Source organism: Nestor notabilis, unplaced genomic scaffold (genome assembly GCF_000696875.1).
Source record: "Nestor notabilis isolate BGI_N333 unplaced genomic scaffold, ASM69687v1 scaffold14562, whole genome shotgun sequence".
Classification (NCBI taxonomy): domain Eukaryota; kingdom Metazoa; phylum Chordata; class Aves; order Psittaciformes; family Psittacidae; genus Nestor; species Nestor notabilis.
The window spans coordinates 23,871-49,847 of NW_009918827.1; the positions used below are offsets into that span (position 1 = coordinate 23,871).

General features: G+C 40.3%; 1 protein-coding gene across 1 annotated transcript in view; it reads right to left on the reverse strand.

Moving 5' to 3' along the window:
- The window catches only part of RSBN1L (round spermatid basic protein 1-like), a gene marked incomplete at its 5' end in the record, with an annotated part of 37,565 nt that extends 11,956 nt beyond the window's left edge, over positions 1-25,609 (reverse strand). The window contains 2 exons of the mRNA XM_010009923.1: positions 9,525-10,168; positions 25,504-25,609. Of these exons, the coding sequence (XP_010008225.1) occupies positions 9,525-10,168; positions 25,504-25,609 (750 nt within the window). The remainder of the gene's footprint in view (positions 1-9,524; positions 10,169-25,503) is intronic.
- Positions 25,610-25,977: the final 368 nt, after the last annotated feature.

Below are 25,977 nucleotides of genomic sequence, written 5' to 3' on the forward strand. Positions count from 1 at the left end.
GGGAGTTACCCGGAAGGCCCAGATCGCTGCTCGGGTCGGGCTGGGTATCGGTCGGCGGGTGGTGAGCGGTTGTGTCCTTTTCCCTTGTTATTCCTTTTATCATTATTATTGGTAGCAGTAGTGGTTTGTATTATACCTTAGTTACTGGAGAGCTGTTATCTCAACCCGTGGGAGTTACATTCCTTCGATTCTCCTCCCCATCCCTCAGGGAGCGGGGGGAGGAAGGAAAAGGGGGGGAGTGAGCGAGCGGCTGCATGGTTCCAAGTTGCCGGCTGGGCTTAAACCACGACAATCATACAACATGGAACAACAGCATGCCCTTCGGAGAAGCTAAACTGATGTAACCAAATGCATTCCAGAGATGCAGAACCAAATCATCTTCTTCAGATCACCTTGGTCAGCATCTACACCCAGGAAATGGAGAACGATCTACAATATGTTTGAGGTAACATAATGGTAAGCCACACTGAAAAGAGCAGTACTGCTTGGGAGTAGTACTCCCCGATGCCCCAAACCCTTTGTGCTTTGTGATAAAGCATCAGAAAACATTAATTTCTGCTGAATCTGCATCAGCTCAGCCCTCAACACAAAGCCTCTGGGACAAAGCATCAGGAGCTCGCACACCTAAGGCACTGGGACAAGGAAGGGACACTCATTTGTCACTACTGGCTTACTGGATAGACCAATTCTAAAGTACCCTAAAACCACTTTCTGAAGGTACAGATAGTCAGAAATCTGTTACTCACAGTTTATTGATAAACCTAACATGCAAAAGGATGTCTCTTCCACTGGCATAAGTAACTTAGTATTCCACCACAGCAGACCAAGATATTAAGCTGCTGTTTTCATCCACACCTGAAAAAAGAGAACCATTTTTCTGCCTTTTTTCTTGCTTCCTTCTGCTACCACTACCATTCTCCTAAGTAACAAGCAATAGGACAAGAGGAAATGACCTCAAGTTGCACCATGGGAGGCTTAGATCTGATAGTAGGAAAAATTTCTTCACCACAAGGGTTGTCAAGCATTGGAACAGGCTCCCCAGGGAAGCGGCTGAGTCACCATTCCCAGAGGTATTTAAAAGATGTGGAGATGTGGTGCTGAGGGACATGGTTTAGCACTTGGCAGTGCTGGGTTAACAGTTGGACTCGATGATCTTAAAGGTCTTCTCCAACCTAAACAATTCTATGATTCACACAGCGTATGATAAACTAGTTGTGGAACTACTCCAACTGAAAACTCTGCAACTTAGCCCAAAAATAGTAACTGAAGTGAAGCTAGAAGAGGCTGTGAAGCTTTCAGCTCATCAACTCACCCATCTGGCTTATGTACCACTAGATGCTGGCAGTGAAGCATAATGAGAGCAAAGTGTTTAAGTGCAATATAATCCTTTTGCTTGAGGTGGATCAATTAAGAAATTTCTTATATACCGCCAAGAAGACCATGTCACTGGAAGTTAAAACCGAATGATGAATTCAACTCTTTTTAAGCATTATTTGTCCATCCAAATTCACTTCTAGCTCTCTTGATCAATTATGCTTCCCTCATTCACCAAGTAGAACAGATTCCTTTTCAAGATCCAGCTTGGGAGAGGTAAAATACCAAAAATAATACTAAGATAATGCCAAAGTTACAAAAGATGAGCAGTTTCTTCTAAGACCATATTCAGAGTCGTATCACTGCAAACACACAGAGTGAAGTGTTCATGCATTTAAGAGCTCTGTGGTGGGTTAGCCGCAGGCAGCAGCTAAGCACCTTACAGTCTCTTGCTCACACACCCCCCTGCAATGGTCAGAGACATGGGAGAGAAGGGAAAGACAAGGAAAAGTATGGGACCACATAAAGACAGTTTAGTGAGTGAAGAAAAAAGGAAAAGAAAGTGGAAAAAACACCAAGTGGTGTTTTTCATCACTCACTACCTCAACGCAAGCAGATCGATGCTCGGGCAGTCTATGAGCAATCGCTACCTTCCACAGCAGCACTCTCCCCGGCCCCCTAGACTCAGGTCAGGGGTTGCTGTTTAAATGACACTACCTTAGATTGGGCCAATGAATCAGGAAAACATATTCTAAAAGGCTCATTCTTAGAGGGAAGATTTTTCATTCAGTCTAAAATTAGACTAAGTAGTAGCGTGGAAACACCAAAAACCTCCCATTGATCTTTGACCAATGACAAAAATAAAATCAATCCTCTTAAAGACAGCAATAATCTGTGGGATATTAGATAACAGCAACATTTTCCTTTCCATTTAGCGTCAGTATCCTTTGGCTGGTTTGTTCACAGGAAGACAAAAAGAATCCTCTGTGTATTTCTAAACTCACACCACCAGTGCTGACATACTAAACCCAGAACTTCATCATTGAATTCTACACATTAAACTATGCACTGACCCCAAATCAAGTATTATACACCTTTAATAAGGTAGTCTTCCTCAGTGTAATTTTTACAGGTTACAGTGTGACAATGTTCTTAGAATGTTGCAAAGTTGCTCAAATATATAGCTGGAACAATCTAAATCCAGAATGAAAGCAGAGAAGTTATGGAGTCACCATCCCTGGAAGTGTTCCAGAAACATGTAGATGAGGCCCTTAGTGACACGGTTTAGTGATGGCCTTGGCAGTCCTGGAGTAAAGGTGGGACCTGATGATCTTAAGGGTCTTTTCAAACCTGGCTGGTTCTATCAATCAATGGCACGTAGTTCTAGCACATGGTAAACACCATCAAATCAATACACATGAATAACAAGATCACCAGTTAAATACAGTATCATACAATGGACAGGTAAAATAGAAACATGTAACTGAATAAATACAAAACAGCCTAACTTATTTCGTCTTGTGCAGCTTATATTTGAAGTATGTCACCTAAAACACATAAAAAAGGAGACTGTGTCATTCTCTCGCATCAAGGTTATGGAAAATGATGACAGTAAAACCACCACTGAATTCAGAATTAGTAATACTTGAGAATTATCTGTTTCTGTAACTAGTGTGACTTCAACTGATTTTTTTAGTGTAACTTGCTCATTTTAAGTAAGGAGTTCTAAAAATACAAGTATTTTGGCATAAACATCTTAATGTCTAAAAGAATTTGGACTAAATCTGTATATATATATATATAATATTGACAACAACATACTTGAGCGTTATCATCTTACAAATAGAAAACAGGCACTAGATGTTAAAGACGTTTCCATTTTCTGTTTGAAAAAGGCACAAACTGGAAGGAAGAGCCCAGGGAAACGAAACATTTCAAGAGATTAATCTGAAAAATGTAAACTGAGGCAAGACACAACTAATTCCTATTTGTAATGTAATGGGGGGTGTTGAAGTTCTAACATTTTCCTGTGAGAATTTTAAGTGTTTTAAGTCCTTCCGTTTTCCAGCTTTAAAACCAGGAAAAAGCAGTTCTCATAGAACAAGATGTAATCCAAACCCACTGAACCCAAAATAATTTCAAGAAACCCATACATAAAGCCCCACCAAAGACCAACAAAAACATTAAATCACCATAAAAATATGCTGGGAAATGAGCAGAAATAGTGGGTTTCCATTTCACTACACAAGTGCACAAAAGCACATTCGTAGTGCACTTAAACATTTGTATCTTGGCCTGGAAACATTCATCTCACATTCACTGTTACTCCTCTAAACCTGTGATCTGGAACACCACACCATGAAGAGGCAAGGCAGCATTCTTTCTTATTTGGCACATTCTGCTGAAGTGCCCAAACGTTTTCTGTTCCTTGCCAACTCTCTTCAAATCCTCATATGCTTGTGTGTGTTTTCAGTTCCAAACAGGAACCAAGACTGAAGCATCAACATTTCATGTCAACTGAACAAATACTCATCAAAACTGCTCTAAGTTGCATGTCTACCTTTACTTTTAAAACATATGTCCTTCATACTACTTTCTTTCACCTGTTGTTTTTAAGTCAGGGTTTTGGTGGCAAAATAAGATGCATTGACAGTTCTAGCATTACTCAAAGGTGATTCACTATCACTAAAGCTTTAATTTCAACAAATAAACCATTTCCCAATTTGAAGTTTCTGGAAATGCAGTCTCAAGATTCTTACTGCAGTGTAGTTCCACCAGTGTCTTTTTACCACTGTAGTTTGTTTATCAGTTCACATGTTTCACATTGCAGCTGAAATCCTCAAATAATACGATGGATGGACAGACATTATCTATTATTCTGAATTCTGGTGACACAAAACCAGTGTGGTGTAACCAGAATTAAAAATAAATAAATAAAGAATAGCACCAATTCGATACCTTCATGAAAAAATGATCTTGTGAAAGCAAAGTAGCTACTATGCTCTTGTAACTCGGGAAGATCTATGACAAGGTTCAGCCTCGGATCCTGTCCAAGCTGCCAGTACAACCTCTAGGATCTTGTTCAGGTTTGGTTTTTTGTTAATACAGAACACATGATCAGAGAGAACAACATACAACTGTCATTCCTTATTTATTGGTTGAAACTGTCAAGAAGCAATCTAGAAAGGTAACTATTGTCTAAGTGGAAAATACATGTGTGTTGCAGATTTCTAATGCTATTCCATGTGAACTGAATCTTCTTACAATGGTATTCAATAAGGGAATACTTTTTTTGCTTGGAAGACAATAGGCCGCCATCATCCATCATAAAAGACTCCACTCACAGTCTTGCAGATTATTTGATTTAAAAAAATAACACCAGGGCAATATGTAAGCTTTAACAGAGCTCAAATTCAATCTTTCATCATCCAGAAGAAAAAGAATGAAGGGAGGCTCTACTTTGGAGAACCCGCATAAAAGAAATGTTCCTAAAAAACATAAAAGCTTTTTAATAACTTCTCAAACACTCAAAAAGCTTAAAAGCAAGGAATGAATTCTATTAAAAGCAAAGTTCTACTGAAACCTACTGAAACACAGTAGAAGAGACATAGTTCCAAAGAATTCTTTCCAGAACACAGGAAAATAACACAATATATGGAAATGGACACTGGACAAATCTTCAGCGATAAGAAAATGAAACATTAACCAATTATTTCAGATTTTCTTGAAGGAAAAATATTTTCAGCAATTCCCCTCAAATAGAAGCACAACAAATACTTTGAAGCAGGATTTCACAAATTAGAAAAGGGGAAAACAGAAAAAACCTCTCTAAAAAGATAAGCTTTTAAGAGCTAAACAAGAAGGACAGCAAAGAGAAGATAATATTAAAAAGGGCTAAGAGAGGACTGGAATGAAAAGGTCTGTGTCCAGAACTTTAACACGTGAGGACAACTGCTCATCTTAAAGTCACAACACAAACATCAACTATCATTACTAATGCATTTCTTCCTCTAAAATATGTACATTATTCCTTATACTGATATTGAAACTAAAAAGAGCTTTGATAAACTGGAGAAGGGATCTGAATATACAGGATACAATTACATATATAGATATGCACATTATATATACATACAGTTACCTGCACAAACACGAAAAGGGGAGTGACTCACCTAGCAGGAGCTGCTGCTACACAGCAGGTCACAAACTGCTCTGAAAAAGGCAGGAATAAGCAACAAAGAGCAGTAATTTACAAGACACCTGAAGCCATCTACTTCTTGACAACAATACACAGGCAGACACTGCCCATTTTCAGTACCCTATTTTAAGAGAAAGAATGACTGAAGAGAACATAAGGGGATAGCAAGAAGACCAATAAGGGTAACACACGTAATGGTAGACTGAAAGAACTCAAATCACTTAATCTAAGGACCACAGGAAAGGAACTGTTAAGCAATCTTCAAATACAGAGAACACGAAGAAAGGCATAAACTGTTTGCCTTGTCCACTAAAAATCAGAACAAAAGGACTGGCAGGAGGATTAAGATAAAAGGACAAACAAGAAAACAAGATGTTTCTGTAGATTTCTTTGGGAAGTGTGGAATTACCTAGAGATCGCCAGCAAACACACCAGACAAGCACTTGTCAGATACAGCTTAAAAACAGTCGATCTTGGCTTGAAGCATAAGAATTGTTGGATATTGCTCAGCATTTTACTTCCCCTATACTAAGAAATCGCCTCTGGGAAACGACTGAAGCACAGTAAAATCAATCCACTAAGCACTGTTACGGTTAACCATAAAGTGTGCACTGTGGGGTTTCAGCAAGGCAAGGAAAGTCTACATTTGCCCAGCCTGGGGACACAGCAATAGGTTCAAAATATTTGAGGCCTTTGCCTCAATAGCACTAAATAGCTTAACTGATCTAGCTGCAAGTAGGTGGCAAAAGCTGATTACTTAGGTTCTTTGAAAAACTCGGAAGGGCCTGGCAAGTAAGATTCATAGCTACTAGCTAACTGAAGAAACTGTTACCATCTACAAAAATGGTGGATCCCAGGGATATACCTACAGCAGTTTCCCAGCACCCAAAAGAGTGACTTACCTAAACACAGGTCCAAACTAGGACATGAAAAACTCCCCAATGCTTCTCCCCTCAAAATTTAAAAGCTAATTCTAATGAAAGAGAACCAGTTCCAACACAAACTCCTCTCTCCTGTGTCTCCTGTAACCATTCTTACAAGCTTCTGCCCATACCTGATCTCCTAACGGGTGAAACTGTATGACTTCTATCTACACAGGTATATTGGGAAGGAAGCAGAGACAAGTTAGCTGTGAAACTGAGTAGATTACATGAGAGATGCAGACTTCCCAGGTAGGCTTAAGAGGACTCCAGCAGTTCTGATCTCACCAATAGATTTACTGTGGAATCTGCCTCTCACCACATAACTCAGTGACTTGAAAACATGCATTACTTAAACCCCAAAAAACTCATCTGCCACAAAACAGAAAATACACACAAAAAACACTGACACAAAAAATACTCTGTAATACTTTCCACTTCAGGCTTAGCTCATCCCTCCTTCCTATTTTTTTTTCTTTTTTAGATTTTTTTAAATACTTCCATTAGTCAGACTGATTCCATGTGCTAAAGGGAGTTCTCAAAACCAAGTGAAGAATGTCATGTACTCAACTCAGCCTCATTTCAATGTTTTAGTTAAAATTAGCAAAGCAATGCCCAAGTTTCTTAAGGTGAAGGAAAGTTGAGATAGATACTCAAAGCAGACTTGACAAAACAAAGTTCCTACTTAGACGTCAGAAAACAACTCTCCTCTCAACTGAGAATACACAGTAACTGCTAGACATCACTCAGGCAGTTCAGGACAACAGGGAACACAGCAGCATCTGTGCTGTGCAAAACCTCTGCCTTTTGCAATGTAGGAACAGAAAACTACCTTTAACATTTAAGTTAATTCTACTGCAACAGAATATCAGACCCCCTTTAAAGGATTCACAAAGAACTCAATGAGACAGAAAAACACTATCAATCTGCATAAAACATAACAAGTTATACAACAGTAACTTTTATAAAGGAAGGTAGAGGCAGAAAACTAAAAAAGAGGAAACCAATACTAATGAATTCGGAAATTCACACACACAAAGAATACAGGTGAAGGTTAAAATCACAAAATTCACAACTCTCATATTCATAAAAAGTCTCAGATTCACATCCCTGGAGGACGAGCACTCTGACACAGTATCACTACTAGACTCTCGTACTCCCTCCTAGACATCTTTGACACTGGCCCCAGTCAGAAAGGAGAACACTAAGCTAACAAAACCTTTCAATTGTAGTGGACTACCTGAGTAAGGCAAAATAAGCAGCCAGAATAACTGACATAATAAGGAAAAATGTAATCAATATCCAGGCAACCAAGGCACTGACTTACATATGCCAGGAAACAGCAATGCTGTGCCTAAGACAATATGAGTAAGTCTGGTGTATGCCTGCATGCACTATTTATACACACTACACCCTATATGTTAGCAAAAACAGAAGGAGCCAAGCATCTTCTGTCAAGCAACCAAACTGACAAGTGATAAAAAGCTATGAAAAACTGCAAAACTGCAAGAAAACAATGGGAAAGAAGATACCAGAACTAAACCTCCAGCCAAGTAACATACAGGTTAGAAGGCAGAGTATGAAGTTGACCAGTTGAATGCTCTAACAACACAGTTTGACTTCTTTCACCTACTACGTTCTCTCTGTTCCTCCTTCACTTACAGAAGAATGGGAAATTTCTTAACTATTTATTTAAGGCAGGTACTAGCACAAACCCATGCTTGCATTACTGCTGCCCAACAGGCTGGTCTTACAAAGACATATCCAGCTTTTTCTATATAAAATCACCTAAGAGAGAGCTGCTCTGAGTAGCTGCCTGTATTATGTTTAGTGATTTTTGCTATTAAAGTAATAATTCAGTTTACATACTGAAAAGAGATAGTTACTATGTTTCAGAGAATATTCACATTCTACAGCAGAATATTCAGAGAATATTCACATTCCTTAACCAGCTCTGCAAATGTTCTATTGCAGCCACATTTCAGTTCTGCATATCCTTGTGGATAACACATAACCGAAATTCGTCAGTAAATTCAATAGTGTTCCATGCAAATATCTGTGTTGCCAAAGAAAAAAAAAAACAACATGCTTTTCACTAAAAAGATGACAGTGTAACTTAACTTGAATTCTTCATAATCATCTAAAAAGCAAAGACTAACATAGTTTAAAGGTGTTCCACACAACACTCTCTACACTCACAAATAGGGAGTGAAACAGGCAATGGTGAGCTAAAGTTGATATAATGAAAGGCAGGGTTGAGTTTTTTCATAGTTTCAGAGTATCTGTATGAGCTTTACATTAATACCCTCATCACCACAGTGGCAACCTAAAAAAGTCAGAATACTTTTTACCCCCAAACTTAAAAGACCTTAAATATAAGTAATTTATATGCAACAGTAACATATCTTCTACAGCAAGTTAATAAGTAGCAGAGGTGATGTTGTAGCTATTGATAAGGGAATATACAGTCATTTCCCTCCAGAAAATAATTTCAAAAATTAAAAATTAATCATAAAAAAGAGATTCAAAAGCTGTCATGTGCACACATAGGAGAACACAGCTAACTAGGGGGAAATGCAAAGGGCTAAGGCTCAAACTAGTAGCGACATTAACCACCACTAAGTTCTCCTTTAAGGATGGATTTAGAACCTTCAAACTACAAATGCAACTCATTAACTATGCCCTACAAAGGTTTTATGTACAACATTGTTCTAATGTATTCAAGCATTCCAGTTTTCTGAAGAAGCTCATAAACTACAGCTTGGACACCCAGAGAGCCACAGCTAAATCATTTCAACCCTCCAAAACTCATGGTTAAACTTCATCTACAGAAACAAACCCAAAGAAAACCTACACACAAACATGCATGCAAACATTTCCCCACACCCATAAAACCCAACTTTATGTCTCCATTAACCGACTCCTTATCTTTAATACCACAGAACTAACGTATTACTTAAAGAATTCCCTTGTTTCTAGTCTTCTGTCATCCACACAGCACAGCTAAGAGCAACTGTATTCTAAAATAACCCCATTCACAGTTGTTTGAAACCATTATACGACTTTAGAAAGTAAAATGTATAACCTCTTACCTGAGCATGAAAATTTGACATAGTCGTTGTCTCTATATCTTTCTTTCCCAAAATCTCCATTTTCACTGGTGAATTGGGAAAATTAAACGAAAAGTAGTCTAAAAAGTCAGGTAAATAAGTAGCTGCCCCATGAACAATACCCATTACATAGTAAGCTGCACAGTTTTCATTTTCACTAAAAACCAGACCCACAAACTCTTCAGCAAATCTCTCCATCTCCACAGGAGACAAGTGGGAGAGTTCATTACTGTAGGCATGGATAACTGATGCACCTCCGTTAGGCTGGTGCTCAATATGAATCAGCTGTTTGAACTCCAATGTGTCCAACCTTTTGAGTTTATTTTGAACCCGTGGCTCCTTTAACGAGACAAATGGAAACTCACTGTTCTCTGGTATCTTGGACTCACAGTCCTTCTTGGGATCCATATTTTTCCCATTGAAATCCTTAAGATGATCATCTATGATGCCTTTGGCTTCCTGATCCTCAATATCAGAAACCAATCCTGAGCAGATGGTCTGAATAGATTTGCTGTACATTTTTGGACGCTTCCTCTTCTCATTCTCTTTATGTTTCTTTTTCTTTTTCTTCTTAACTTTTTTAATCTGTAGCTCTTCTGCATTGGTTTTTGGTTTCTCCTTCCCACCTGTTGAGAGGAAGGAAAGATTTCTTAAGTATCTTCATATACAAAATACGTATTTAAAGACCAGGATTTGAAGTCACCAAATCCCTCACACAAAGACCAGAGTACTGAGGATCACAATGTGTATCTTACTGAAAATGAGTAATGACAGACTCCTGCCATGTTTACAACGTTTCCCAGGGCTGCTTTCATGATGAATCACAAGCCTTAATCATACCCTTTAACTGGTCATCAGCAATTACTACACCAGAAAGTTCAGCCATTGTATGACAGCTGTCAAAAGGGGTTTAGGAACAGCCAGTGAGTATCAGCCATCATCAGTCAGCTGCTCACAAGATGCCACTGCCAGAACCTACCTTGTCAGATGGCTTTACGTGGTCATTCTTCCAGAACTAAACAACCTGACGAAATACACCCAGAAATATCTGAAACCTGACCCCATGCTTCTCAAAACAATTAAAATAAAACAAAAAACCGCACCACAACCAACCACCAAAACAGACTAGCTTCAAGTTTATATAATATGCAAGCTGAACTGAAAACAAACTGTAATGGCCTAAAGCCAAAAAGTATTCATTTGGGGATAATACATTCAAGTGATTCCCAAGGTAAGCATTCTCTCTTGTTGTAAAGTGTTTTTCTTCAAGTGCTTTTGGGGTGTATTTACAAGTAATAAAGGTGGTAGGCAAGGAGACTTCTGTCACTACACTGCCCTAACATCTAACATCTAACCAGTTGAAATCACTTCCCAGTTTGATAAATCAAATAACTGGGCATGTTACAGGGCAAAATTACATTCACAACAAGCAACTCAAGGTCAGCAGGTTCAGCCACAGAAGTTTAGAAGTTTAGTCTTGCAATGAATTACCCAGTTTCTAAGTCATCTCAAATTGACAGGAGTTGTTAGCCAGGCTCTTCTACTATGCTATAGTGGACTATTTTCAGCTTCCAATCCTCAGCCCAAGTAATTCACACGAGTCCTTAAGAAAATCGCAACTGTGGTGCGTGGAATGACACATCCTTACTGATAATTAAGAGGTTTGGATATGGAAGCTACAGACACTGGGAAAGGAGAACAAGCAATTACGACACTTGCCTCTGAGCCTCTCGAGGTTTGTGACAGCCGCTACATACCTCTGGGATTTCTGAAGTGGGGGCAGGCGAGCTAGTTATCTCTCCAGCTTCTATTTTCTCCTCTTGTAAGGGCAAAGAAGTACCCTGAGGTCTCTTATTTCTTACTTAGCCCAAACAAGGAAGCGTGCTCTAGGATTTCAACTAATCCACACAGTTAAGAGCTACACAGGCTCCCTTTGCTCTAAATCAGATTGAACATCGCATACTCTGTAAGCACAATTTCACTTTTATGCCAAAAGGCACAGCATCCTCATGAAAATCTGTCCTTTCACTAGGCTAAATCTAATGGAAAACCAGTGTGGGATTCTGCAACAGGACTGCTTCATCTGGTAGATGGAATATTCACCACCTCTTTGTTAACACTTCCTTCTGCCACAAGTGTCTTTAAATCCAGGAGGCATGGAAAGAGCAGAGACGTGTGTACAAGCAAACTACCTCAACCTTAGAGAAGTCCTGAAAATAGTTCATTGAGGGTGCCAGGATCCTGGAGAGAAATGTCATCACCTGACAAAAAAAATCACCTGCTGCTCACATTCTGGGTATTGTAATGGTGGCATTACAGCACCAGTTCCATTCAGTTTATAACAGTGAGAAGTTCCATATTACAGGCTTAGAAACCTCAATCCAAACTTCAAAATACAAACTACAGAACAGACAATCTTTTCCCTCCTCCTGACTGCAGGAATTACGCAACTAGAAAGTAACCAAGAGTCTTCAGGTATTTCAAACTCTTAAAAATGCTTTAACTTACCATGCTAAAATTGTTTGACTTTACACATGAAAATTCATTGCTATACTGATGGATATCACTGCCAGCATTTCCAGATATCAGTCTGAATATAGAAAATATGCAATTAAAGCACTGAATGCTGCAGGGAGGCAAGGCGAGGCAAGGGAAAGCAGGGGTTACCTGTCAACCCTCTTCACTTGCTCTCAAATGGAGCTCAGATTTTTCCATGGACCAATCACTCGGATCTGGGACTTCATGCATGGCAGGGAAAGGAAGTAAATTTGTATTTGTTTGGGTACAATCAGCAGTAATACAACTGGCAACGAGTACAACCACTTCTAAGTTTAAAGCAAGAAGCTATTTGCTATAGTAAGAGCCAGATTGCTCTCTCGTACTTCAGTATGTCTGTCACAAGAATGAAGATTATCTGGTTTCTCCTTTCAATCTGTCCCATTCCCTGCCTTTGATCATATCTTCCAACAAGTTTTACTGACTAACCATCAACTTCATTCAGCTGGTTTGTAGTTTAGTAGTTTTGTAACCTTAAAAGCGTTTGGGTTTTCGTGTTTGGGGGTTTGTTTTTTGCATAGCTTCATCTGTGAAATACATTAAGTGATGGATTAAAAAAACAGCCACCACATATTACGGGAGGAGCTGAATGAAGCTGATTGTTAGTTAGTAAAACCTGTCAATGTCCATCAGACAGAAAATCAGTGTCAAATGACACAAAGTTCACATAAACATATCCAAAAAAGCTTGCACTCAAAACCTGTTGTAAAAATATGTTTTAGTTAACTTGGTATACACCTACGTAAGTACTCAAAGCCTCTTGGGGAGGAATTACACCAAGACATCTTTGAAGTGAAGAACATTTATCACTCTGTGTGTGTTTTCACACCATCTCCATGAAACCTTCAGAATGGAAAAAAAGCTCTTATCCACAGCATAAAGATAATTCTTTTTCTGGTATCCAACACAGTTCTCCTTTCAGCTTGAAATTTTCTGTTTAGCTTTAAATACAAATATTTTAATAATATAGACTGCTTTGACTTTTGAGCACAGGCTACAAGGGTTATGCCATCTACACATACACCAAGTCTTAAGAGTTCATCAGTACACGCTTTCCCAAATCATGGGAAGTTGCAAAAATGGTGCATACAACTTGGAACCAAGTAAATATTCACTAGCAGCCTCTCATCTCTGAATACAACTCTTTTGTCTTCCACAGACCTTTCTGGATGTCTATATACCATAAAGGATAGAATTGAGGCCATTTTTAACTCTGGAACACCTGGAAACCAAGAGAGCAACAACCTCTGAAGGAACAAAAGGCTGCATAACAAAAAACCACCAGAAGATCTATGATGGGAAGCAGCAGAGCCCCCTGGACTGCTACTTGCAACTGGGAAGAGAGTTGGAAAAATCCAATTGAGGAGTGTCTGAGCAGAAATGGAAAGATAACATGACTTCAGAAACTGATTAGTTGTTTTAAGCCTTTTTCAAATTCACACATGCTTATGCTACTGCATACACAAGACAAATTCCACCAAGAACTCTACTTCATTTTCATACTGGCAGCAAATGATGTACTTAGGAAAAAGTATTTTTAGATACTTTGGACACTGTATTTCATAGGGAAAATGGCATTTATGTTATTATATTAAACTGAATACGGAAAGACTGGAAAAATTATAAATCCGTAATTATTTGTTCAGCCTTCAAATGTGGATATATGATGCAGCTCAGCAATCTAAGAGCTCATGACCACACAACGGGTAGAGTCCAATTCCCCGCTCCCCTCTGCCACTGCTCCTGGCACACAGGCCTGCCCATTCCTGGTACTGACTGAGTGATGCTCCTCTGATTGCACAGCAAATTGACTTAATGGCTTAGCAGAAAACCATTCACTTTGCTGCTAGATCAGTGAGCAGAACTGGTTCACAGCATTGTCAGAAAGGAAAGAGAACATGGAGACCACAGTCAGCAGGCAATGAAGAACAGCAGAACCCACCCCTCATCAGATGCAGCAAACCACTGATCTGCTGAGCTACACTGCCCACACCGCCTTCATCCATCCACCCCGAGCACTGAACAAGGCTGAAATATTAAGGGTAAAAAAAAATCCCCTGGCCACTCACAACACTGCCTTAACACATACACAAGACAGGACCAGCTCCCTTGCAATCTTTAATAGTGTTCAAGGCCAGGTTGGACACAGGGGCTTTGAGCAACCTGGTCTAGTGGAAGATGTCCCTCCCCATGGCAGGGGGCATGGGAATAGGTGATCTTTAAGGTCCCTTCCAACCCAAACCATTCTGTGATTCTGTGATTCTATGAAAGTTTCCTAACCGAAAAGTTTGAACTTTTAAATTTAACATTCAACTTACACAATTTACCTTTGTAAAGGTAACACTCTAGTACGCTTAACTGTAATATGGATCAGACTGCCATTTCTTCCCTCTGTCCTTTATTACAGTGAGTGGGTGATGTTGTGCAGTGCTTCTTTCCAATCCTATTTTGACATCAACATATGCGCAACTTGAGAATATTTGTGTTCGATTATATTTGCATAAAGCCAAAGTTTTCCTGAGGAACACAAACACAAAATGGAAAAATAATTTCTAGAATTACTATTTCTCAGTAAAGCTTGAACAGAATTTCACAGAATGAGGAGGAGGCACATTTCTAGCCTACGGCTTTTCTGCTCTGCTGAATTTCAAAGATCCACTCTGAAGGAGGTGTTTAAAGCTGCTCAGAAGTTGCAAAGATTTCAATAGCAAAAGGAATTACTTGATGAAATACTGAGATTGCTATCAGCAATGCCCAATGAAGTACTTTCATCTTATTCTTCCTTTCCATTAGCTGTAGAAAGGAGCAGAAATGCACTCAGTCACTCCTCTGCCACATATATTAAAATACTTTAACGCAAAATGTGCTGCTTCCTCCAAAACCAATAATGCTGCTTTGACACTTGGCCATTAGACAGGGAAGAGCAGCTGCCTCCCATGCCTCCCTACAGCAGTTGCCTCACAGATGAACAGAATTTGGTGAAAACGTAAGCAAGCAATCCAAAAGGCTAAATAAAGATCCAAACACTGCAATACTCAGGTATCCAAACTAGCTCAGTTTTAAGCCAGATTTGGCAGCAGCAGTGCAGTGCTTAAAGGAAGCTAACTTATTTCACCTCTCAAGTATTGAGGCATACACTCCCAAAACCTTCAAGAGAGGTGTTTCAGAAAGTCCTCACCAGCAATCACAATAAAGGTGTGCACGTGCATATATATGTACACATACAACTGCTGGGATCTAATTTCAGCCTAGACAGTAGCCATTCTGAAGTGCATGGCACCTTGCATCTTGGAACACACAGAGACTGATTTAGACAAGCACAGCTACCAAAACACAGAGATACAAGACAAAAAGCTTTTTCCACTGCACGATTCAGAAACCGGAAAAGAAATTAGAAGAATGGAAATCTGTGCTCATTCTGTTCATGCGTGACCATGCTCAGCAATAACAGAACTACCCCTAAACAACTTCTAACTATCTCCTAGGCCTTACATATCACAAATACTTCTGCCACTGCATACAGCTACATCATAAGTAGATCTTTCAAGGAAACTCAGTAATATATTTCTTTGGTGCTACAATACCCCTGTCACTCACAGCACAGGACCTATTGCTATAAGGACTGAGATTCAGAACTGTTTAGATCTTATACAAGTAAGCCAGTGCTCTCTTATTACTAGATGGTACATACCTGTAATTTAAACTGATACTAGACAGCCTGAACTCTGCTAACTACAGATTCCTTCCAAGTGTGAGTCTTCACAAGAAAACTCAGAAAGTAGCTGAAAGTTTATGTTGTGCTTTGTCCATGAAATCATTTGATCTCAAATTTTACGTCAGCGGAGACCATGAAGCTTTTACTTCATTCAGCTGTTTTAACTAGAGCTTGCTTCTCAACTTTGAGCTCACAGCCCCCAAAATTATTAGGAGGAAAACTTCACAAGTTAAAAAAAAAAACAAAACAATTAACACTAAATCCTTCTTTCCCCACAGTTTTCCAGCTGTCAGCCAGTAGCAGGAAGCAACAAATGTTTGTAACTACAGACAGTAAAGTCAGTTTTTACTTCCTCACTTCAGGAGGACTCAGTCACCAAAATTTAACAGAGCTGAGAAGCACTTGGCACGGGGTAAGAGCACAGAGGGAAGAACCTAAACACAGAGGAGCCTGAACAGAGATGTTGCCTAGATTTTCAAACTGAACGGGATGACAGGCACACACCATCCCACTCCTTGTTCTGTGGCACATGAAAAGTCACAGCACTATCAACCAGCTGCAGGGATACTGTTTATTCTGCAGCCAGAGACCAGCCTGTCAGCAGCTATAAAACATCCCTAGATCTTTGGCTTGGTGCTATACAAACTATCTCCTACTGCAGTACCATGAGATGATCTGCCCAGTACTCTCCAGTAAGGGTATAGGTTAAGAGGTAATCTCCAAACGATGATCTTCACTTTTCTTCCCACAGTCCACATGGCCAGACATGACTCTAGCACTTTCTAGCATTCTCACTGCAATTCAGACTAAAGCTACTGACATATTAGAAATTTATACTGACTCAGTTCTGCTACAGCTCTTCAGGCTGAGTTTTTAAATAGCCAACACAGAAATCCCAGTTCAAACCACAGAAACATCCCCCCTGGATCTTCCAAGGAGTTTTAAAGTTCATCACTACAAACAACTGAAAACCAGCTTAGAACAGAAGCAGCCAAGACACCACTCACCAACCAGTAAATAAAATATGCAGTCAGAAAGAGTACAAGTGTTCTCGGAGCACTGCCACTTACAGCAGCAAAAAGAAAACCTTGAGAAGCCTTTCAGATGCTAAGAAACCCTCAAGTTTGTACCAGCAGATACTTAAGTAACAGAATTTTCCATTTTTACATAATAGATCATGAGTTCTGAATTTATTTTATATTATTTTCAATAAATATGATTTTATACAAACATTTGATGAGTTAATGAAAAACCTATTACAAAATAGTTCAAAAGGATTAGAACAACTTCCTGATAGAGTTAAAACACGCATGGGGAATTCTGAACAGACATGAAATGCAGAGTCACTCTGCAAATAAGGAGAATGAGCAAGATCAGCTGCTGACAGGTTGTAAAGCTAATAGCCCATGTGCTGAAAACAAACATAACTTCAAGGTGTCTCTGTACACAGCCCAGGAAACAAACCAAACAGCAGGAGCACGACTGAGAACTGACAACTATCTTGTTCTATTTATAGGCTTAAAAGCTTAACTGTTAAACATCAGAAGAGTCAAGCCTAAAATACATCAAAAAATCTTATTTTATGTTGTCTCAGCCCTCCTGAAAGTTGAACAGTCACAACCACCTTAAGACAGCAACTCAGAAAGTGCCACTTAGAGGCATACAAACGCAGAATGTGATAAAAGTTGCTCCAAGGAAACAGGTTGACTTCCACCATGTTTAGCTCATTACTATAGCTCTCTTACCCATCAGAGCCACATAGGAAGATCCCAACCTGCCCCCTCCTGTACCCTTTCCAACAACTGCAATTATCATTAAAGCTCCAGTGGGATGTTGTAACATAAACAGAGATTTATAAAGTGGGTTTCAGTTCATTCTTCTACAACAGTTTGAAAAGACAAGATCTGTAAACAGTCTCTGGAGCCTGGCCACCTGAGTTACTGCATGAAATATATGTACATACAATTACAGATTAACTATTTTATGTACTTTATAAAAGTATCTAAAAAAGCAGCAACCTATTATTCCTTCCATAGTTCTAAATCTCTACTCTCCAAATAAGTTAACATTCGAAATAAAAAAGATGACAGAAATCCCACCTAAACTGAAAGTAAGGATAGGAACTTGGTGGAAGGGGAAGGTGTAACAGAGACCAAAATTATAGGTCTGCATATAAGAACAAGAATCTGTAAGAGAAATCAATGCAAGACACAGAATTTTTGTGTAGTTCCGTATGTCTAGATCTTAAAATACACTTTAGAGTGAAGAAGTGCCAATTTAATCATCTTAATTCGATGAAGCCTTCTACTTCAAGCAGCAAAGTCAGCAAACACACTCCTCTACCAGCATTTTTCACCCTAGTATGGAAGAACTTTAAAGAGAGTTAACACACACAGAAGCAGATCTCTTTTCTGAACTGACCATCATCTGTGGCACAAAAATTAGCCCTGAAACCCACTTCACATATAAAATACACTCACAGGGCGAAAGAAGAATGTTCTGCGCACCCAGCCTAGCAACTTACCCAGAGCCATATACTTAGTAATAAGCTGGAGGCAAAACAGTGTTTTCAAAGGAAGAGCTCCTATAAATGTGACAGCATTGCAATTCTCTCTGAAGTCCTATCTTTGAATTCCTTGGCTTTGAAACAAAGTAATCAAAAAGCTACAATTATTTCCACAGTCTTCACCATGAAAAGAAGTTCCAAATAATACATGAGCATATGCTACACACAGCCTATCGTACGCCAGTCTCCAGATCAGTGTTTCACATCTCTTTCAACCAGAAAAAAAAAGAAAAACCATATGGAAACCTTTTAACCTGCACATATTTTGCAGGCAGTGGTATAAAAAGAGTAGATTTTTGCTTTTCATTGGTGTGCCACAAGTTTTTGCTTCAAGCCCCAGATCCCACCTCCAACAAGACACACTTCAAAGCTACTCAAGCAGAGCTCTCCCTCCAGCTGCCCCAGCCCAAAGCAGCACGTGCTGACAGCATCCAGCCCTGCCTGGACAACAGCAGGCACTGCTCGAGTCCAGCCAACTCAATGTAGTAACTGAATAGGAATAGTAACAGATGCAGCAGCAACTTTAGGGGTAGAAATGAATGAGCCACATAAAGGGATGGGAAGGAACCAGGAGCAAGCAGCAGCAAAGACATCTCCAGGGACTTTGGAAAAGTGATCACCCAGCTACACACAAGGTAAGCAAAGGATTTAATGTGTTTTTTCTGAAAAAGGTTTGAGGCCCACTGGAGCTCAGATGAGCCCTGTTCTCAATGATCTTCTCACACGTATCCTACTTGTATTTTACATCTCTGTTTCACCCTCTATATTTTATTGGTAAAAACTGGTAACTTTGTGCACAAGGACTGTGAAGAAAAATCAGTATGTAGAGCAAATCAGCGTGGTGAGTTGTGTCCCCTCCACTCTTACCTCAGTCTTTCCCATTCCTTTAACTAAAGCACAGCTGTGCTGGTTTTGACTAGGATAGAGTTAAGTTTCCTCATAGTAACTGGTATAGGGTTGGCTTTTGGAAACACTGTTGATAGCACAACACTGTTGATAGGGACATTTTAGCTATTGCTGAGCAGTGCTTACACAGAGCCAAGGCCTTTTCTGCTCCTCACACTACCCCACCAGCGAGCAGGCTGGGGGTGGTGCACAAGCAGTTGGGAGGGGGCACAGCCAGGACAGCTGACCCCAGGGATATCCCACACCATATGGAGTCATACTCAGCATATGAAGGACAGAGGGAACGTTGGGAGCGATGGCATTTGTCTTCCCAAGTAGCTGTTGTGTGTTATAACCGTTATTGCTGTTTAGCTTAATCAGCATGCCATAGGGCTTGCCTGCCTTATTGTATATTACAGTCTAGTGCTCGTTAGTGCCTGCTTTTGCTCTCCTGTAGTGCTTATCATCTGCCTCTGCCATGCCAGAGAACATTCCAATAACAGCAATGGCTGTGTGCCTGAGCTGGCACATGCCCAGGGCATTGCTGCAGTACTGGACAGGCTGGAGCTCCAGTGTGAGCTTAAAGTCAAAGGGACAGTGTGTGACCTGTGGATGTGTCCACATGGAGCACGACATCCCAATACATCTGTGGCCATGGATAAGCCCATGCCAGAGTAGGTACATCTCGACATGTCTATGGCCATGCTTATGTCTGTGCTGCAGCAGGTACACCTCTGAAGGGAGTGTTGCGCAAGGGTTAAGTCCACGCTGGAGAATATACACCTCAAAGTATCTGTGGCTGTGGGTAGGTCCATGCTGCAGCAGGTACATTTTGGAGCATCAGTGGCTGTCCCTGAGGTCATGCTGGAACACCTCAAAGCATGTGGCCATGGACAAGCCCACAACAGAGCACCTACACCCCTGGAGGAACTGCAGCCTTGGGTAAGGCCATGTGGGAGCAGGCTCAATTCTGAAGGGACCATGGCTGTGGGCCATGCTGGAACAGGTGTATCACTGAGGGCACTGTGGCCCATGGATCAGGCCGCACTGGAATAGATGCGCCTCAAAGCAACTGTGGCTGTGGATAAGTCTATACCGCAGCAGGTATATCCCAGGAGAGACTGTGGCTCATAGATGAGGTTCCACATGGAGCAGATAGGTACATCCCTAAGGGACCAAAGACTATGGGTAAGTCCAAGCTGGAGCAGAGGCAAGGGGAGGAGGTCACTGCAATGTTAAACCCTGAGGTTTGATCCAATGGAACCAGAGGTGGAGACTGTAATGAAAATACCCTTCAATTGTTGTAAACAGGATTTGAGTTGTAGGAATTACTGTAACAGGAACCACCTGAACCAATGGAGGACAAGCCTCACAAGAAGCAATGCAAATGGAGCAGTGACCAAACCTGAGCTGGCTTAGGTACTCAGTAACCCAACACATCACCTCTCCTGTCCTGAGTGACCATAGTAAGAGGTGGAGCCCAAAGTCATGGACTAAATTAACTCAATGGACCATCTCACTGGGCTGGAATGATGTCCTGGGTTCAGCTATAACAGTTATTTTTCTCCTTCTTAGTAGCTGGTGCAGTGCTGTGTTTTCAACTTTAGTCTGAGAAAAACATTGATAACACACAATGTTTGTTGTTGCCAAATAGTGCTTACTCTAAGTCAAGGACTTACCACTCTCATGCTTTGCCAGCGAGGAGCAGCACAAGAAGCCAGGAGGAAGCAGAGGCAGGACACCTGACCCAAACTGGCTAAAGGGGTATTCCATACCACAGCACGTCATGCCCAGTATAGAAACTGGGGGTGTTACCCGGAAGGCCCAGATCGCTGCTGCGGTCAAGGCTGGGTATCAGTCAGCAGGTGGGAAGCAATTGTACTGTGCATCACTTGTGTTTACTGTGTTTTTTCCCCCCTTTCCTTTTTAGTTTTATATTCTCTCCCCTTTTTATTTCCCTTATTGTTGTTAATAGTAGTAGCGGTTTTGTATTATATCTTAGTTATTGGACTGTTCTTATCTCAGCCTGTGGGATTTACATTCTTTCGATTGTCCCCATCCCACCCAGGGGGGAAGGAGGAAGGAGGGGAATGAGCAAATGGCTGCGTGGTGCTTAGTTGCCAGCTGGGATTAAACAATGAAAGCATTGCATACAATTCATTTGATATTTTCCCTAAAGACACACAAATACAAAATACAGTGGATGGGAAAAAACATGCAGTGTGACTTGGACAGAGGTCTCGTCTTGAATACACTGATTTTCTAAGTAATTCTGTGCACAGCTACAGGCATTTTAAAAGTTTCCTAAGTATGTGCCATTAAAATAAATGTCATTTCTCCCAGAAGAATAAAAAAAAGCTTTGGAAAACGATTTGTACTTAGAGATGTTCATACCAGCATGATAAAGACATGCATTCTCCCTTCTTCCCTGCATTTCAGCATTCCAAGAAGCACAGCATTTTATCCTGCAGAAACACACACTAAGAATTTCTCCTACTACATTTTTAGAAATTGCTGTGCTCCAATATAAATAATGAAAAACATTACTTTTTTTTTTTAAAAAAAGGGAAAACACAAATGGGACTGGTTACAAATTAATCTTTTTTGGTTGGTTGGGTGGGTTGTTTTGCAGGATCCCCAGTAACCCTCAACCACATCACACTGATGTGAATTTATTTTGTACAAATCTTTCCTTTTCTAAAAGGTATCTTTTTCCTCATGCAGAGTTTTTGAAAAGCAAGTTGAAATCACATTTCCTGAATTTTTAACAATATGCATGCGCCAAGAAGCTGTTTTCCAGGAGCTCTTCCTTCCACATAACATACAGAGAAAAAGAGGCAATTATGCAGCCTTATTCTACGGAGAATACATCTGCAAGCACAACAGAATGACAAAAAAACCTTTTCATTCTAGATGCATAAGAAAAGCCATCAGGCTCTCTGAAAGAGCCACATTTCTTTTAGCAGACTCAGGAACTGCAAAAATACCCTTTTTAAGAGTTGCCCTTCTCCAACATGGGCAAATTTTATCATTGCTTTCAACAGAACAGTAACTAAATTCAGGCACGTACCTGTGCTTCCAAATAAAAGCAAACTCTTCCCCACTCAGCTCAAAGCACCAAAACCAGGCTTATGCACCAACTCTCCCTCCAAAGGCATCAGTCCCTCAGTTCTGAGCTCTTTTTCTGTAACTAGCCACTTCTTTATCTCTTGGACAGTCTGAAGTCACACAGGCCATTACCTCCACCCCCTCAATGAAAGTAAGTCACAAACAGAAGGAAAAACAAGAGACAAAACTCAACACATTAATAATATTCTCAGTGTAGGAAGAAAAAGCATTGAACAGATGGTCAGAGTAACATTTTAGTAGATACAGATCTAATGCTTAGAGGAAGGAAATAAGCTGTCTTAGAGACCAGCACTGTAGTCTCTTAACACACTCACACACAAAGCTTACCACAAAACCAAAAACCCAAAGAAAACTAGACTAGTTCCAAACCTTTGTTCCTAAACCCACACAGTAAATTCTGAGCTCAGAATAAAGGGGCTTGTAACTTAACTTCTGTTCCACAGGAAGAAGATATCCTCAGATGAAGAGTTAATCATATCTGACAAGATCAGAGGCACTGACCACTGACACATACAAGAAGTTGCATATTAAAGCACTTCTGCCTTTGTTTTCTTGCTGTCAGCTACCAGTATGCAAAGCTAGATCAACAGAATGAATGAGGAAATGTTACACAAACTTCACAGCACATACAAGCACATCCAGTCAGATTTTTGAGGCCCACAAAAGACACCTAGAGCTGCTATTCTGAACAGAATACAAATCTAGTGGAGAGGACCCATCTGCTCTGAATAACAGTTCTCCTGGCACACTCCCTTCTTTCCCTGAAAGAGGAGTCAACTTTGCAGGATACTGGCAAACCAAACAGCCTCCACAAAACACTTCCTGCCAACGCCTTAAAGAAATCCTAAAGCATGACACTTGACTGATAGCATATCAGATCTATGGAACAGGGATAAGGCACCTAATGCACTTGTAGCACTTGAGAATAACCCATCCTACTACTCAACTAGCTCAGAACAGCAGAAGTGTTCTAACACAGACCCCTTGCACCACTTTTTTTATATTAACTTGAAAATGAAGTCCCACTTGAGGCCAAATATCCCCATTAGGTATCATTTTAGATCTGTGTAACAAGACTTGCTTTCTGCAGCTTCCACCACACCTGCTGAATGACAACAGAAACAGGACACAGGGTAAGAAGTGGCTGGTATGCAAACAACCCCTGAAGAATGTCACTGTTGAGGCAGTTAAGTGTTGCCCAGTATCTCAGTTAGAAACTTCCTGTCATGCTTGACAAAGACAAGCCACATCTGTTCTTTTCACAGGAAGCCACCAGCTTACACGTTCCTCATGGTCTAAGCTGGTACCTTGAGATCTGCTGAACACAGGTTTTAAGCTGTCGCAGTTGCTAACTCAGTTACTGGGAGCCGTGCATGAAGTATAATGTGTGATGTAGTAATTAGAAGGTTCAATGCCCTGACCTCATATGAACATTTTGAAGATAATGTTTTGGTTTGAGTGTTTAAGTTTTTTGTTTGTAAATTAAAACCTGCAGTAGATAAGACAACAGAAATATATCAGGAATTTGTTCCTAACTTCAATAACATAAAAAATAAAACAATAACATTTGGTCTACTTTAATACCAACATCCACAGAAAAAACCTGATGCAGCATGACCTAGATAAGTGAAGAGTAAAGTGAATCAAAAATTTGTTAAGCTGCCATGCAAAGGGACGTGACCAACAGCACAAAGTCCAGCTGAAAAACCAGTTGCTAGTGGAGTAACCCAGACATCGATACCTTGCACCAGTGCTGTTCAACAGTACTTGTCCTATCAGAAGAGGGTCTATTAGATGCTCCAGTCCTACAACGACCTCTGGCTGTGTGATGGACTCCATTCTTGCTTGTACTGGAGAGCCCAGAACCAAACACAGTACTCCAGATGCAGCCTCAGCAGTGTGGTGTAGAGGAAAAGGAAGACTTCCCTCAACCTGCTGGCAATGCTCTTCCTAGTACCACCCAGGACACTGTTAGCCTTCTACTGCTGTGAAGGTACACTGCTGGCACATGGTCAGCTTGTCTGCCTGAGCCCCAGGGCCCTTCTTACCAAAGCTACTTTCCAGCTGCTCAGTCCTAGTACGTACCAGCACTCGGGCTTATTGTTCCTCAAATGCAGGACTATTCTCAGAGGTATCCAGTGACAGGCCAATTCATTTGAAACATAAAACAACTGTAAGAGTGGTCAAATACTGATACTGGTTGTCCAGAGAGACAGTGGAGCCTCCACCCTTGGAGATACAGTGCCTGATAGCCCTGTGCAACCTGCTGTAGCTGACCCAAATTTGAGCAGCACCATTGAACTAGGTCCCTTCCAACCTGAACTGTTGAACAATTCTAAGATTCGGTGGATGTACAAGCAACACGAGAACATGATCTTAATTATATTCCATTACAGTAAATAACATTGAAGGAATTAGCCAAAATTAAGACTGTTTTATGCATAATTTCCGAGTATCTGACAAAGCTCCCAAATTATAACTCCTTAATTACTCAGTTTTGTGCATTTGTTAGACAAAATGTGACAGAGATTCATTTTTCTTCACAAAATAAGTAAAATAATAGCCTTCTTCAGTAAGTGCTGAGAAGATGTAGGTTTCGCCAATACACTCTTTGAAGTACTAGTCTTTACTACTGTTGTATAAGGAATATTGTGGCAATAGTTGTATTTTTCATCTCCACTACCTAACAAAGTTGACAAAAAAAATTAACACTTGCAGTTGTCATTTACAATCCTCATACCGACTAATCAAGGAAAACGCCACTTAAATGAAAAACACAGCACTGAAACTCAGTACCCAATCCACTTATAAAAGTTTTAAAGCAGTAGAATGAAAAACCTCCACATAAAACCATAGAATGGTTTGGGTAGGAAAGGACCTTAAGATCATCTAGTTCCAACCCCTTGCCATGGGCAGGGACATCTCGCACTAAACCATGTCACCCAAGGCTCTGTCCAGCCTGGCCTTGAACACTGCCAGGGATGGAGCATTCCCAGCCTCCTTGGGCAACCCATTCTAGTGCCTCACCACCCTCACTGTGAAGAACTTCCTTATATCTAACTCAAACTTCCCCGTTTAATTTGAACCCCAGAAACATAGTTTGAACCTACCTTTCTGCAGTAATTTGATCTCTCCATTTTCTTTCTTGATTTCATTCATTATTTTGTGCTTCTTCTTCTCTTTTTGCTTCTTTTCCCTTTCTTTAATTTTGTCTTTGATTTGAGCTGAAATGCAAATATTTTACATTTAAGTAGGAACAGAAAATTAATGGTCACGTGCATGTTTCATATTACTCTTATGTAAGCTCTATTAAGAGGATAAAAGGTGAGCTCCGAGGAAATCCCTGTACTTAAATATGAAAAGCTGTTGCATAATCCAGCATAAAATTATTTAACTTAGGCGAGCTCTGCTTCTATTGTATATGCAGCAACTCAGCATGTTAACTGTCTACAGTTAATTTTCACAGCTAATTTTTGCTTACTCCTACTACCCACAGCTCTTCTTTTGCATCTGTAGCCAGCTTATTTTATTAAGATTTAAATTACACGTATTAGATAAGGAATGGGGAAAGGAGCATGGTTCTT